The 15,700-nt window shown below is 46.5% G+C and overlaps 1 protein-coding gene across 1 annotated transcript in view; it reads right to left on the minus strand.

Moving 5' to 3' along the window:
- GFRA2 (GDNF family receptor alpha 2) overlaps window positions 1-15,700 on the minus strand; it is a 96,439-nt gene that overhangs the window by 57,287 nt on the left and 23,452 nt on the right. The window contains exon 3 of the mRNA XM_048513274.1: window positions 11,693-11,776. Coding sequence (XP_048369231.1) covers window positions 11,693-11,776 — 84 coding nt within the window. The remainder of the gene's footprint in view (window positions 1-11,692; window positions 11,777-15,700) is intronic.

Raw genomic sequence — 15,700 nt, forward strand, 5'->3', positions numbered from 1 at the left:
CAAAGCACAGAATGACATGCAAAGAGAAAGGGACATACCCCCCCCTTGCAAGCGCACACTTATACTCCCCTCCCCCTCTGAACAGAACAAATTCTCCATGAGGTTCCAATCTGAACCACCTTTCTGTACAATGGGAGTCATCATTTTCCAAGAACACATGACCCTTCGGGCTGTTAGGGGAGAACAAACTTAAAATCAGAAGCATTAACTAAGAGCAGAAGCAGAAACACAGGAAGTTCTAAAAGAAAGAAAAATAGCCACAATGAGGCCAAACAGAAGGATCAGCCTGCATCAGCTGTGCCACACAAGTTCATCCCATATCCATGACGGACCATGCCAGTCCTAGTTTTGTTTGCTGCTTGTCCAAACTTACTAGTTGGGTCGGTGCAAGTAGGGTGAGCCAATGAATGTAGCACCAGCCCTCACCCTACCCCATGAAGGGGAGCACCATCTCTTGGAGGTTTCTATTGGTCGGTGTAAGAAAGGTAGGCCAATGAATGTAGCACCAGCCCTCACCCTACCCCATGCAGGGGAGTACCATCTCTTGGAGGTTTCTATTGGTCCATTTCCAGTTTTGGCAGATTGTTGCAGGGAAAATCCCCAAGCAAAAGTGTCTCAAAAGCAATGTGCCAGTTTTCCATTCTACCACACAGAAAAAGTGTCTGTGTCCATCAAGAGCTCTGGGTCAGGGAGATACCCCAGGGGTGGCACAGGTGATCTTTGTCGCAGAGTAGATACCCTAACCTGTCCAACAGATTTACCTTTGGAACAAGGGGATCGGGAGGGAGCAAGAACTAGGTCATCTGGACCTATCCCTCCCTCCCGCCTTCCGTTCCTTAAGCTGCTACAAGGGGAAGAATAGCCAAGGCAGCTTCCCTCCACCCCACCCCTTCAGAGTAGGAATCTAGGCCACCTTTTCCCATCAAGTCAACATCAGTGCAGGATCTATGCAAAGCAAAGCTTTATTTCTTAAGCCTCCAGAGCCCCTACTCATGCCCTGCTGCAGACCAGCAGGGACTGAGATGCATTTTAATAGATCCAGCATTTGAACGAGTTCTGCTTTCTGGGGAGCTCATTAGTGCGGTACAAGAACTACATGTTAATGAAGAAAGGAAGCCATTGCCATATAGTTAGACCTGGCAGAGGGAGAACTGGGCGGACCTGACCTGATTGGCCCCTTGGGATCAAAGAGACCATAGTTACCTTCCCCTGAACGGACCTTGAATGCATAAATCCCCCATTTTGCATCATCCAAAGGAAGATTGTCTGTGTATCTCACTGCCTTTGGATTCTTTGGCGGCGGCAAATCAGACTGATAACCGCTCTGGACAAATTTTGCCATTAAACAAATGAAGCCGTCCTATACCTGTTCCATCAACCCAGACAAGCTGCAGCCCCCCCGGGTTGTCAGACAGGGTCTGTCCAACATTACTATCAGCATTGCCAGAAATGGATCCTGGGAAGGTTTGCATGCACAATTTTTCCGGGGGCTTGGGGCTTCTCTAACCATAAATGGGAAGCAACCCCACAGAAGTCATTACCCCAGTCCTCCAGCAACTATGGGACACAAGGCCAGGAACTTGTCCTTTGCCTTCACTGCCATCTGTGAAAACCTGCACTCTGGCCCAGGTGGTACCAGGGCCAAACAAAAGTGAATCAGTTCTCTAGTTTATCAACCAAGCCAAAGAAAAGTGACTGTCTGGGAGCTTTCTTCTCCTGTACATATCAACAGGCCAGACGAAGGCTTAGGGTGAAGGCATGAAAAGGGAGGGGTTGCTTTACCATGGAGCCGTCTGAACACAGGCAAGCTCTATGCAGGCATTTAACTGAATGGGTGGTGGCTGGGAAGAGGGACAGCAAGCCTAATCCAATCACACACACACACACACACACACACACACACACACGTAACAGATTCTGGGCTTGCAGAAATGGTTATCACCTCTGGCTTGGGAATTGACTATGTGCTTGCCCAAGGAGCTGAAAGACATCTTCCAGGTAGCGGAAAATCTGTGGGCAGTTGAAACATCCTATGCCTAGGAGCTTCTGCCTAGAAGCAGAAGAATTGCATTTATCCCTCATTTCTTTTCAATCCCTTGCTCAATCTGCTGCTGTGCTGAAATTGTGCTTGTAAATATTTTATTTTTAATAAACCTTTTAACATTGGATGCTGGTAGGAGTTCTCTGTAACACAGAGAGACCTCTACCATCTTGGACATGCTATTTTGATGAAGGAGTGTTTGGGAAGGCTGGCAGTTGGCAAAACAGCTATTCCTGCAGAAGCTGTAAATCATTGCTGTGGTACCCAGGAGAGGGGAAGCGGGAGACACAGAGGCAAAGCCTCAGAGTTGGAAAGGAAGGGGGGGCTGACCCTTCCCAGTCAGAAATTCCTGCAAAGGGCAAATGGCGGCAGCAGTTACCCTCCAGAAGGGGTTGAGAGCCCTTGGTAGAGGGCTGGTGCAATAGGCCTGCAGGTCAAAGCAGGCCTTGCTAGAGGCAGACAACCAGGAAGAAATTGTTGGAAGTCTTTGGTGCTGCTCTCCCATCCTTTACCAATGAGAGGGAACACAAGGAAAGGAAAGTCAGGATAATGTTGCAAAATAATATCAATGTGCTTTAAGCTGGTATCATCCCTTCCAAAAACTGTAGCAGTGCTTTTATGCAGCTCCCATTGATTCCGGCTCTGCCAACCACATGAATTCTGCCAGGTGGATTTCCCACCTCAGGCATAAAAGTTTCTTATCCCACCTCACTGTGTTCTCTTCCCCTCTACACTGATAGAGTTCCTGTCTAAGAAGCATCATAATCTCACAGAATTCCCCACAGGTAATGAATGCTGCTATATCTCAGTCTTGTTACCAACAAACAAAAATTCACCCTGTTGGAAAACTCCCTCAAAATAAGATGCTAAAGTATATGGCCATGCTTTGAAGAACAGCAGAAGGAGCATAGAAAGAAAGAAAGAAAGAAAGAAAGAAAGAAAGAAAGAAAGAAAGAAGCATGTCTGGTGTTTTCCATGACTCTCCATTTCAGCCCAGCTTTCCTGAGTTCCTTCTCATTGTTGTAGGTGGAAAAAGTAGCAATGACCTCCAAATGTCTCTGATGTTCTCCCTCTCATGCTGCAAGTCAAGATGAAGGATCTCAGTAGGCAGCTGCATCCCCCTGGCCTTGGTGGATCAAAATCAAAGCATGGAAGCATTCCATTGGTGACAAGGAATGCACAGAAAGGAGGGAAAATAACCATTCGAAGTCATCCTGCCTTCAGAAGAAACAAAGCGTTCCTAGACAAAGACAGACGGGCATCTGGCAATGGCTAGAGATGGATGGTGCATTAGTATGCTCAGCACTGCTTCTGGATGCTTGATATACTCACATGTTTATATATTTAAGGGGTTTAGGATGGAGTTCATTTTTCCATTTCATTCTCATAAAAACCCAGTGAGGTAGGTTATGTGGAGATAGAGTGATCTGGCCCAAGGTTATCTAAAGAGCTTCCATGGCAGACCAGAAATCAAAATGCGATCCTCCTAGATCCTAGTCCAGAGGTGTCCAACTCTGGAGCCTCAGATGTTCATGGACTACAATTCCCATCAGCCCCTACAATTCCCATCAACCAATTGATGTAGTCCATGGACAACTGAAGCGCCAGAGTTGGACACCTCTGTCCTAGTCCATCACTCTAACCACTGCGCTACACTGGCTCTTCAGTATGAAACAGAGTGCTGGCAAGCCTGTGTACTGAGTAGCTAACAAAAGTGGGTGCACTGAACAAGAGATGTTCAGGTGGGCCACTTCTCTAGTGGGGTGTATGATTTGCAGAGTCAACATTTCATTACACAACTTGTTTTAATCAAGGCACTACTTCTAGGTTTCTTGACATAAAGCACAGGGCCACATGATACAAGCGCCAACGTCTCCAAAATGTCCTTTGTTTATGCCTGGAAAAATATCTTCTGAGTTCTCTGATATCAGACATTCTCCTTTATTTTCCCCCCTTAAAAAATGAATTCTGCTGATTGTGCACATCCTGTCTCATTCATCATGGACACCGAATCAGCTTATTTGCAGCGGGGAAAAGAGGCCCATTTCAGACTTTGCACAGTCGCTTCCGGAGACCTGCCCCCCCCCCTTTTTTATATCTCTTCCAAACTTCTCATGTGAGCAGGCTGTGTAGCAGCATTTGCATGTATTTAGCACTAGCTGTAAAAAGACAACTAAATCCCAGAAAGGAAGTGCTTCTGTTCCACAACACATGAACAGCAGCTCAGCGCCAGCAAAGAAGAGCAGGGGCAAAACCAAACCTGTTAAGATGCACAGGGCGGCTTCCTGCTGAGTCAGACCACTGGGCTCTCAAGGACACTTATGTCCATTCTGGCAGGCAGCAGCTCTCCAAGGACTCAGGTTGGGGGTCTTCCACATTGCCTCCTACCTGATCTTTCTAAATTGGAGGACTGAACATGGGACCTTCTACACACAAAGCAAAAACCAGGGAGAAGCCCTCTGGTGTGGAACTGCATAACCTTCCTTAACGCTCCCACCTGGCAGACTTTGCCCCCTCCGCCTTTGAGCCCCAGAGAACATGACTTGTTCCATCAGGAGAGGCAGCGGGATGCACCCTTCCCTCTACTTGCCTGTCTTCCCTTCCCTTCCCTTTCCTTCCCTGCCAGTCCAGATACGGATCCCAGCGCATCCCTGGGGCTTGTTAGTTTTGCAAACGAAAGCTCTGAAAGATGGAGCAGCATCTCTAACCTGCTTTTGTGGTGAGGCTTAGCAGGTTTGACAGCCGTTAGGCAAAGGAATCGGGAGTTTTTTTGAAATTTAAATAACATGTTTTCCACATCTGCCTTTGGAGCCAACCTGAGGGTAATCACTTTACATCCCCACACAGCTGGGAAAGTGACACTCCTCAGCGTTTAGCATCTTCTCCCCCCCCCATCCCGCAGTGCTACCCCCCCCCCCAGTCTCAACTGAATCGCCCTCAACCCTCTCCCACCCCCTCCCGAAAACATTTTTGGGTTGCAATCCAGAATAAATACATCCAAGAGCTAATGCTTCTCAATGCCAAACACGGCACATTTCCTATTTTCCACCAGCTAAATAGTTTATTGATGGGGATTTAATTCAGAGCGGAAAAAAAGAAAACTATTGTCAATTGGAATCTAAGCGCTACATTTCTTGGAAGGGAGTTTTGCAGATCTGCTTCAAAATGTCATGCCAGATTTCCTGTCCATAGAATTAGGATGAGAGAGAAAACCCAAAAATCTTTGGCCCCGATGGCATTTCCTCTACATGGGGCATTCTTTGGAGATCAGATGTACTCATTCAGTACACTCCGCCCCTGCAGGCAGCACGTCTAGGGGTCCTCAGCTTCCACAGCTGCCAGCCCCACCTGTCCAGATAGAACCCACTAAGGTGGGCTGCTGCAGGGTCAGTATAAGCTACAGTGCAATAATGCTGCAGATTAAGGAGCCCTGTGGCGAAGAGTGGTAAGATGCAGTATTGTAGTCAAAGCTCGGCTCACAACCTGAGTTAGATTCCAACAAAAGTTGATTTCAGACAGCCAGTTCAAGGTTGCCTCAGCCTTCCAGGTCAGCAAAATGAGAACCCAGCTCCCTGGGGTTAAAGTGTAGGCAATTAGGGAAGGTAACAGCAAATCACCCTGCACACATAAGAAGAAGAGTTGGATTTATATCCCCCCCTTTTTCTCCTATAGGAGTCTCAAAGGGGCTTACAAACTCCTTTCCCTTCTCCCCCACCCCACAACAAACACCCTATGAGGTAGGTGGGGCTGAGAGAGCTCAGAAAAACTGTGACTAGCCCAAGGTCACCCAGCTGTTGTGTGTTGGAATGTACAGGCTAATCTGAATTCCCCAGATAAGCCTCCACAGCTCAGGCGGCAGAGTGGGGAATCAAACCCAGTTCCTCCAGATTAGAGTACACCTGCTCTTAACCACTACGCCACTGCATATAGTCTGCCCAGTAAACATTGTGATGTGACATCACCCCATGGGTCAGTAATGACCTGGTACTTGCACAGGGGACTACCTTTACGTTTACTATAGGTTAATCCCCCCCCCTCCTCCCCCAAGCCACTCGATTGTCTGAGGATTTTTCTAAAGGTCCATTTTGGTGCTAATGTGTGTATATGATTGTATATATTCACACCTCACTTTTCTCCCCAGTGTTGACCCAAAATGACTTACAAAATTGTATCTCTCTCCTCCATTTTATTCTTCCCAACAACAACCCAATGAGGTAGGTCCAAATGAAAGAAAACGATTCCAGTGAGCTTCCATGGCACCTTGAGAATTCAAACCTAAGTTTCCCAGATTCTAGTCTGGCACATTATCCACAATACTATGCTAGCTGCTTAATGTGCCACTAACCCAGAAGCACAACATCTACTTGTGACACTTTTATCCTGCCCTTCCCCCAAGGAGCTGACCATGACACACGTGGCTCTCCTGTCCCCACTTTATCCTTACAATACCCCTGCAAGGAAGGTTCAGCTGGTTGACCCAAAGTCATCCAACCAGCCTCCTGTCAGAGTAAGGATTTGAATTTACTTCTCCCAGGTACTAGTCGTGGTAACCACTGCACTACAGTGGCTCAGACGTGATTAAAGCGGTGACAAGTCTGAAGGCGGACTGTTGTCTCCTTCAAGACCAGGGCTCATTCCGCACGTGCAGAATAATGCACTTTCAAACTGCTTTCAGTGCTGTTTGAAGCTGTGCGGAATAGCAAAATCCACTTGCAAACAGTTGTGAAAGTGGTTTGAAAACGCATTATTTTGCGTGTGCGGAAGGGGCCTAAGACTCAATTCTTATGTTGCTTCTCCAGTCTGTTTTGCAAGCGACTGCCTTCAGCTCATCAGCTTGAAAGTCACTGACAGGGTGGATGCAGGAGTGAATCAGATTCAGAAGCAAATTGGGAACCAGATAAAGAAAGGTTCCATGTGATAATAAGCTACATTAGCAGCACCATGAGTCTGTGGAGGTAGGCAGAACTCAGAATTCGTTCTGTTACTGGTAGTGGGCATTTGGTAGTCTTCAAGATCCACTGACACTACCTCCACTGGCAAATTCCCCAAAGTGCAGTGCCCCAATGGCTAGGGACTCTGGTGGGTTTTTTGCCCATTGTCTTATAAGGAAATTGCCACCAGGCCCAAGAAGATGAGAGTGCCTTCCATTTTTTAGGAAGCCCTTTGGGCACTATCTTGAGTGTGTGTTTAAAATGTCATTAAAATGCAGCCAACTAATGGCAGCCTTGAAGAGACTAACAGAGGTGGTTTGTCTTCCTCTACACAACAACCCTGGGATTTCTTGGTGGTCTCCCATCCAGTTACTAGCCAGGCCTGACCCTGCGTATCTTCTGAAATCTGGAAAGATCAAGGTAGGCTAGGCTTCCAAGGTCAGGATGTGGGCCCTATACTCAGCTATAATACTACTAAACAGAGCTACACTAATTCCCACATCAACAACCCACTCATTCTCAGCATTTCAGAAAGACAAAAGACTGAAAAGGCGTTAAGGAAGGCCATTGAATACAACTATGATAACCAAATGCAGCCCAGCTCCCAATCTACCTCACTCTATAGCAATTGCACTTCCTACAGAGTTTAAGGCCTCTAAATCAGGGCCAGTAAACTGCCATGCCAAGTTGCTTATAGCTACAGGCAATATGTTCCCTTCCTGCTATTATGACTATCAGTTAACCTTTGACCATAAAGGGCAATATGTCTCTCAATAACCAACAAGACCTTGTGCCTGTTATTGAGTAGGGCTTGGAAGAAACAGAAGGGACATTTTTTTAAATTAATCTTTTAGAGAAGGCTCTCTATTGAGCTCCAGCCATCCAGGCAGTGCACTGAGGCATGCACTCTGTGTCCAAGGAGCAATAAAATCCCATCCCTCCTGACCCACTCCCCACATGGTTGTATCCCAACTGCTATAAGCACAGTGAAACACTTCCAGAAAGCATTCTGTATATTCAAACAGGGGACTCCTGCTGTCCAAGGGAAGCTTGATATGCTCATGCAAGGTAGACTCAAGAAAATGGCAGGTTCTGTGAAAGATCCAGTTCTAGTGGCATTGAACCTTGTAAAATTCTGGAGCCACTGGGAGAGCAGTAAAACTGGAGGCATCCATCCCCTATCAGGAAAGCCAGAGCTGATGACATTCTGACAAATTTTGATACACATGAATTAGTCACAGTGGTGGTGAACCTAAGGCACTTCAGATGTTCACGGACTACAATTCCCATAATCCCCTGCCAGCATGGCCAATTGGCCATGCTGGCAGGGGATTATGGGAATTGTAGTCTGTGAACATCTGGAGTGCCAGAGGTTCGCCACCATGGAACTAGTGGAAGAAAATTGGGTGATGCTCAACAGTAGAAAGGAGAGAACTTCTTCCCAGACTGGTTCCCCAGAGTTGTTTCAACACTCACATACATGCCCGTTTTGACTTTTCTTTTTCCTCTTACCTTATGCATTCTCTTTGCAGATGCTCATGTTATGTATGAGAAATATTCTGTCCTCTGCTCTTCATTGCTGGGCACTCCTGCTTCCCTTCATCTCCACCCACAAGTGCCCACCAAGACAACCAAAGATTAAGGCAGGAGGGGTGCTATGCCAAAGGACTTTATGGAACCTATTGTCCTTGTTTCTCTTCCCAGAACTGTAATACTCTGTGCCTCCTTCTCTCCCTCCCCCCATTACTGCCTTCTCATTTGTGTTTTGGGCAGCGCTTGCTGTGTTTGTATGCTTCTCAAGGTATTAGCATCTTGACACGCCTGCAAGATGGAAATGTGAGCAATAGTAATTGCTCTTCTTTGTTCTGATCAGAAAACAACTGTATTTCAGGAGGAAGATTCCCGTCACACAAAGAAAGGTATTTATATTTTTCTGGACTACAGACACTCCAGGTGATGAAGCCACTGCAGGAGTTAAAATGTGATGGAGGCCATGCTCTGTAGAGCACTTAACATAATGGTTAGGCCAGCCCCAACAGCAGGTGGCTGAGGAATTTGCTTTACCTGCTGGCTTCCGTTTCTGGCATTCAGAACCAGCTGCCAAAGATTTTCCCCTGTCCTTGGCGAGGCTTCAGCAACATCATGCCACTTCATACCTTTTACAGTTTACTTTCAGAGGCATGTGGAGTAGGGGCAGGTTGCGGCAGGTGGGGCACAGCCCAGAAAGTGAAGCCTGAATGTTCTTTGGTTAGGCTATGCTTGCCTCTCCCCGCTCCTTTTGCACCAGGCTATTCCTTGGAGCTGATTTGTTTACAATGACTGTTGTGTCATGGGTTTTTTCACCCCCAATTTTTCCTTTAGAGTGAGCTGCCTCCAAGCATCAGATAATAAGGAACTGATAAAATGGGCCGGAGGTTTCATAATTTGCTCGTCTATCTTGTAGACACACAAAACGTGCTCCTACGCCCTCACCCAATGGTGTTGGGTATATTAAGCAAAGTTTTTCATGAACTGGGACACTAGTGAGATATTGCCAGCATCAATCTCTGGGGATGAAGGCTTCGACTGATGCTCATTTTGTATGTTCGAGTTGCATGCTGCAAAAGGACACCCTGTATTCTGTTGGCACATCGTGGAGAAAGACTGCAGGACTGCACTGCCCATCTGTTGGACGGGAGGTTACATGGTATCGATAGTGCCACATGACATGTTCCGCCTCAAAATGGCTGAGATAGAGACCCACATGGTAACCATAGTTTTAATTGCTCTTATCTCAAATATTTACATACTTTAATTGCTAGCGTGTCTACATATCCTATTTTCATATCTAATTTAAGTCTTGGAACATTCTATATCCTGTAATTAACGATTGTTTCAGTATTTACCCAGACTAATTAATATAATAGTGTTGCGATCACAGAAAGGAAAACATGAGTTAGTGGAAATTAGACTACCGGTAAGTAGTAGGTAAGAGGAGAAGTGGAGGTGATGGATAACCAGTTCCTTTTACCACCCTGCCTTGAGGTCACAACTGCAAATGACACAAGCTGATACTTTCAGGGGAAGACCCTACCTCCTTGACCAGTAGAAGGGGCAGGTTTTTTTTCACCCCAAGTTGATCTCATTCGATGCTACATCAAGCTAGCTAGAAATCTGGTCTGAGGAGCAGAGACCCTGCTCTTGAAATGAAATACTGAAGTCTGGCTGGCTGGGATTCCTTCCAGTTTGCACAGAAATTAGCAGCCTTGCTATAAATCCAAGGTTTTGTTTTCTTTATTCTCTGGAGGTATGACTTTCTTCCAGAATATGCTCTAGTTCAATTGAAGGTGATTTACCTTGGGATTAAGAACTTATCCTGCCTCCCGCTAGAGAACTGCCTGGCTAAACCATGTGCTAAATAGAAAGGAGACTCTCGAAAGGAAAACTCTGCTCCCCCCTCCCTTGGATTCCAGTCTCCTGGGCAACGATCGCTGACATGCTTGACATGAACACCGATTTCCAGTCAGTTGGCTGCCATAGGAGGATTTCGGGGTAACACGCATGAACACATGAAGCTCCCTTGTGTTGAATCAGACTGCTTGGTCTTTCAAGGTCAGTTGTGTCTGCTTGGGCTGGCATCAACTCTGCTGGATCTCAGGCCTTTCATGTCACCTTTTACTTGATCTTTCTTTTTTAAAAAATCAGAGCTGCCAGACATTGAACCTGGGACCTTCCGCCTGCAAAGCAGATGCTCTCGCCCTGAACCATCTCCCTATTTCCCATGGTACAACCAACTATTCCATCTCCAATCTCCCAGAGTCAGAAGTAGGGTGTTGACTTGATTTTTTAAAAACCTACACAGGGCTAGTATTCTAGTGCCCAAAATATGCCACAGGCATCAACATCCTTTGGCACCAAAGTGAGGGTTTTCTATCGACAGTCATTTGAAATGAAAAAAAAAGAACGGGAAGATGTAACAGGCAGGGCTTGATGAAGTAAAACCAAAATCACGCGGTGCAGTAAGGTGAGAAAGGAACTGTAAATCAGTCTCCAACTGGTTCAGAAGCCCAATATATGTGTGTGTGTGTGTGTGTGTGTGTGTGTGTGTGTGTGTGTGTGTGTGTGTGTGTGTGTGTGTGTGTGTGTGTGTGTGTGTGTGTGTGTGTGTGTGTGTGTGTGTGTGTGTGTGTCAGGAATCAAATACTCACACACTGAAAGGTGCCTGTCTGCTTTTAAATGAGCCCACAAACAGGGGAAGATCGGTTACAAAGCATGTGTACATTCAGCCAACAAGTGGGAGAGGATTCACCCGGGGATAAACCACAAATGGGAATTCAATAAATTAAATGGGACACGCAGGAGTCAGGCATATGTAGGCTGGGAGGATGGTGGGAAGGGTGGCACATACAGCAACTGCTGCTTTCTAGCCTGCGCTCCCAGCCAATTGAGCTCTCAGACCTGCTCTGTCCTATGCAGAGATGGGGAAACGTAATGTGAAAAACATGTCCTATATGCAACATATTCCCAAATTGTTCTCATACAAGCTGAAACTGGGTTCCTCAAGAGCCCACCCAATTTCCCAAGATCATCCCTGAATAAGCATCAGCCTCTTCTAAGCTGCTGCCGAAATAAGCTTGCAGGAGGCTGAGAAGAGGGGAGGCTGTTAATTCTCTTGGGACTCCCGGGAGGAGGGGAGCCAACTGAAGTGGCAAGAAAGCATGTTTTGCTTGGCTTTTATTACCTGAGACAATTGAAGCGAGTCTGAATATATCAGAGAGACGAAAGGTGACTGGCTCGTAGGGGGAAGCTTCATAAAACTCTTCTCCTGGGAGAGAAGGAAGAGAGAGAGAGAAAGATTGAAACAACAACTGTGGCAAAACAATTCACACAGACAGCTCCTGAGCACTTGTACTGGTATGAAGCTACCTACAGTATCCCCATGAAAAATAGGTGATGGGATCTCTGGCCAGCAAATTCTTGGGGCTGAGCTCTCAAAAAAAAGTCTAGATCTTGGGTCTGTGAAAAATTGTGAGCTGTTTGCTTGCCTCCTGATCTGTGAAGTGGGATTATTACCAATGGCCCATCTCATAAGGATGTTGTGGGAATGGAGGAATCAAATCATTTTAGCATCAGTAAATAACAAGGATCCCTGCAACTTACAGAGGCTCATTCCGCACACGCAGAATAATGCACTTTCAAGCTGCTTTCAGGGCTCTTTGAAGCTGTGCGGAATGGCAAAAACAGTTGTGAAAGCAGCTTGAAAGTGCATTATTTTGCGTGTGCGGAATGAGCCTTAGATGGCCACTGGAGCTCTAGAGCCTGCAAACACATCTGCTGAAGCAGCTGAACCTGATATAATGTGAAAAGGTCCTCCATCCTAAAGAACTGATCTCAGCAGCTTGTGAAGGAACTGTATGAGTTTTGGTTCTGGTGGGTTTTCCGGGCTGTGTGGCCGTGGGGAAAACCCACCAGAACCAGTTGAATCCGGCCGTGAAAGCCTTCAACAATCTATGAGTTTTATTTACATATTATGCCATTTGGATCCTGAGTAGGGTCTCCAGGTTGACTGCTATGGTAGACAACCTCCCACCCATGTGATCCTGTCTCCTGCTGCCACATCAAGTGATAGCAGGAGCAAAAATGAAGAGGGAACATCTATCATGCTTACCATAGCGATTGGGGGATTCCTAGAGTCCCCTTGACAAGGTGACTTCACTTCCAGGTCTTACACCTGGCAACCTTGGCTTACAGGTCATACAAGCAACCACTCCAGCAGCCATCTTAGCAATCACAACCACAACTGTTTCTTCCTAGGCAGACCAGGTTGATGGACTCGCTTCCAAATAAACTCTTTCTTAACCACGTCATCCTTTGTAACACTTTACAGCAGAACCAACAACAGATTCTGTAAGGAGTTTTTGATTCTCCAAATGGCAATTAAGGTTATCAACTATGTGGGTTACCAACCTCCAGATGGAGCCTGGAGTTCTCACAAAATTGCACCTGATCTCCAGACTACAAAGATCAATTCCCCAGGAAAAAAATGGCAACTTCAGAGGGTAGACTCTATAGCACCATACCTCTGCTAAGCTACCTCCGGAAACTCCACCCTTCCCAGACTTTGCCTCTAAACCGTCAGACATTTCCCAGCCCAGAGCTGGCAACCCTAGCTGGTAGGTGTAAGCGCAACACACTATCCCACCGAGTCTTTTGCCCCTTTGGAGGATGCACCCAATGAAAGGATCAGATCAGGAGAGGAGAGGAGAGGAGAGGAGAGGAGAGGAGAGGAGAGGAGAGGAGAGGAGAGGAGAGGAGAGGAGAGGAGAGGAGAGGAGAGGAGAGGAGAGGAGAGGAGAGGAGAGGAGAGGAGAGGAGAGGAGAGGAGAGGAGAGGAGAGGGAATAAATGCAGCAAGTGATTGTGGCACAGTAGTTACACTGCTGAGCGTGAAATGGGAAACCTTGGTTCCACTCCTGCATTTCAGTGCACCTTACACAGATGTTGTTGTCCTTCAGTGATATGAAGAAGAATTTGGATTGATACCCCACCTTTCTCTCCTGTAAGGAGACTCAAGGTGGCTTACAAACTCCTTTCCCTTCCTTGCCCCACAACTGACACCTTGTGAAGTAAGTGGGGCTGAGAGAGTTCCAAAGAACTGTGGCTAACCCAAGGTCACCCAGTAGGAACCTAAGAGTGCGGGAACACATCTGGTTCACCAGATTAAGCCTCTGCCACTCAGGTAGAGGAGTGTGGAATCAAACCTGGTTCTCCATATTAGAATCCACCTGCTCTTAACCACTACACTACGCTGGCTCTCTATGAGAAAGCACAAAGCAGATTTTAATAGGGAGATGAGAAAGCACAAAGCAGATTTCAATACGGAGATGGTACTTTTAGACCGCCCTACACTACCTGTGTCCTGGACGTTATGGCATTGCCTATCCTGAGTCAGACCACTGGTCTATCAAGGGCAGGACTGCCTACTGTGACTGGCAATGGCCCTCCAGGATATTAGGCATATGTCTTTCACATCACTTACTGTGAAGAGGGGATTGGAATGTTGGTCAGTTACTGTTTAACACCTGCTGGGAAGTTTTGTTGTCTGTGTTATCTGAATTACTTGGCGCTATTCCCAGACTGGCCCGGTCTGGCGTGTGAAGGTTTCTGTGGGGGACGGACACTTTTTTACAGTTTGTAAAAAACTCTTGAACACTTTTTTACAGTTTGTATCTCATTGCTCGCAAGCCTTTGAATGGATCTTCAGCCTTTCAATAAAGATCCTATTCTTCTATAGTGATTCTGACTGTCTGGTCTCAGTTCGTTACACTTACTGCCTGACCCTTTTAAGCAGAGATACTAGGGACTGAACCTGAGATTTTGTGCATGCCGAGCAGTTGTCCTACCCCTGAGCCACAGCCTCTCCTCCTGTGCTTTCCATCTCCTGAGCTGCCTACCCACTGAGGATATTCAAAATAGGGCTGCTGCCCTGCCCCGCCCCCTCTCCCATAATTAAGAAGCCACTCAATACTTGCTGCTGAAACACAAGCTTATTAGTAAGTGAGAAGCAATCTGAGATGGGCCTACTCCCTTCATAACAACTCCTTGGTGGACAGTTATAAATGCATTTCATTACTGGAAATTCTTCACAATTACCAGACAAGATCAGCTGCCAGGGAGCTGGGGTTGCTTATCAAAGGCACCCAGAGCTTTTTCCTTCCCTGCTCCAGTGGGGATACAAGGCAGAGGAGCTGGCCAAAGTTGCCGGAGACAAGTCTCTGATAAAACCTCATTAAGTCAAGGAAGGCGGAAGCGCTCAGTAGATATGATTGCTCTCTCTCTTTTTGCAGGCTACAGGTCAAAGGGGGTGGAGAGTATTTTGCAGCCACAGCAAATGGCCCTTTCCCACAAACAGAGGTGCAGAGCCATAGAACCTGTGTGCTAGAAAGTAAATTGTAGCTGGTGGGCAAGTACATGTCTTAAATGCCCCATAAGTGACCAGGCCCCGTTCTGTTTTCCCTTCATTGCTGCTCTTTTTGACCTAGATGCTGTATATTCCATTGTGGCTCTTGATGCTTGAGGTACACAAGCAAAGCTGCAGTCTGCAATCTGCTTTGTTCAGCACCTGTTCATTCAGGTATCTGCTGACCTGCCCTTTGAGGAAGTATCAGCTGTAAAGGCCCACCAGACAGACGGTGCTGGCTTTTGCTTGGAGGGATCATCCATATTGTAATGCTTTTCACTCACATGAAAAGGAGAACAAAGAAGCCTCTGGCTCCTTGGGGCGATGAGACTGCAGGAAATCTGTCGGGGGGTCTACTGAGTACATAAACCCAGAGGGTAAGCAGCATGGTCCTGGACAGACAATTCCAGATAAAAGTGACATACTGGAGTGCTCTCTGTGGCTCCTGGAAGCAAGGTCATGCCCTTTATTCTAGTATCTCCTTCTATTCACTGGCAGAGAATTTGAGAAATATTCTTGGGGGGTATTTCTCAGGATGCTAGAGAGGACTCCCAATGCCTTTCATTTTATTTAAAAACAAGGGCCCTAGCCCTCAGCAAAGGAGGTTTAATTTTATTTTTACAAATACTTCTGTCCCAAACATACGCAATGAGAATCACATAATTTCTTTCAGAACAATTAACACATTAAAGCAGATAAAGAAAATAACAGCAATCTAAAACAGCCTCCCCCACCCACAAATCCATGGATTAAAAGGATCAAAATTTTCAAACAGATCACAGGAGCTACA

Source organism: Sphaerodactylus townsendi, linkage group LG12 (genome assembly GCF_021028975.2).
Source record: "Sphaerodactylus townsendi isolate TG3544 linkage group LG12, MPM_Stown_v2.3, whole genome shotgun sequence".
NCBI lineage: Eukaryota > Metazoa > Chordata > Lepidosauria > Squamata > Sphaerodactylidae > Sphaerodactylus > Sphaerodactylus townsendi.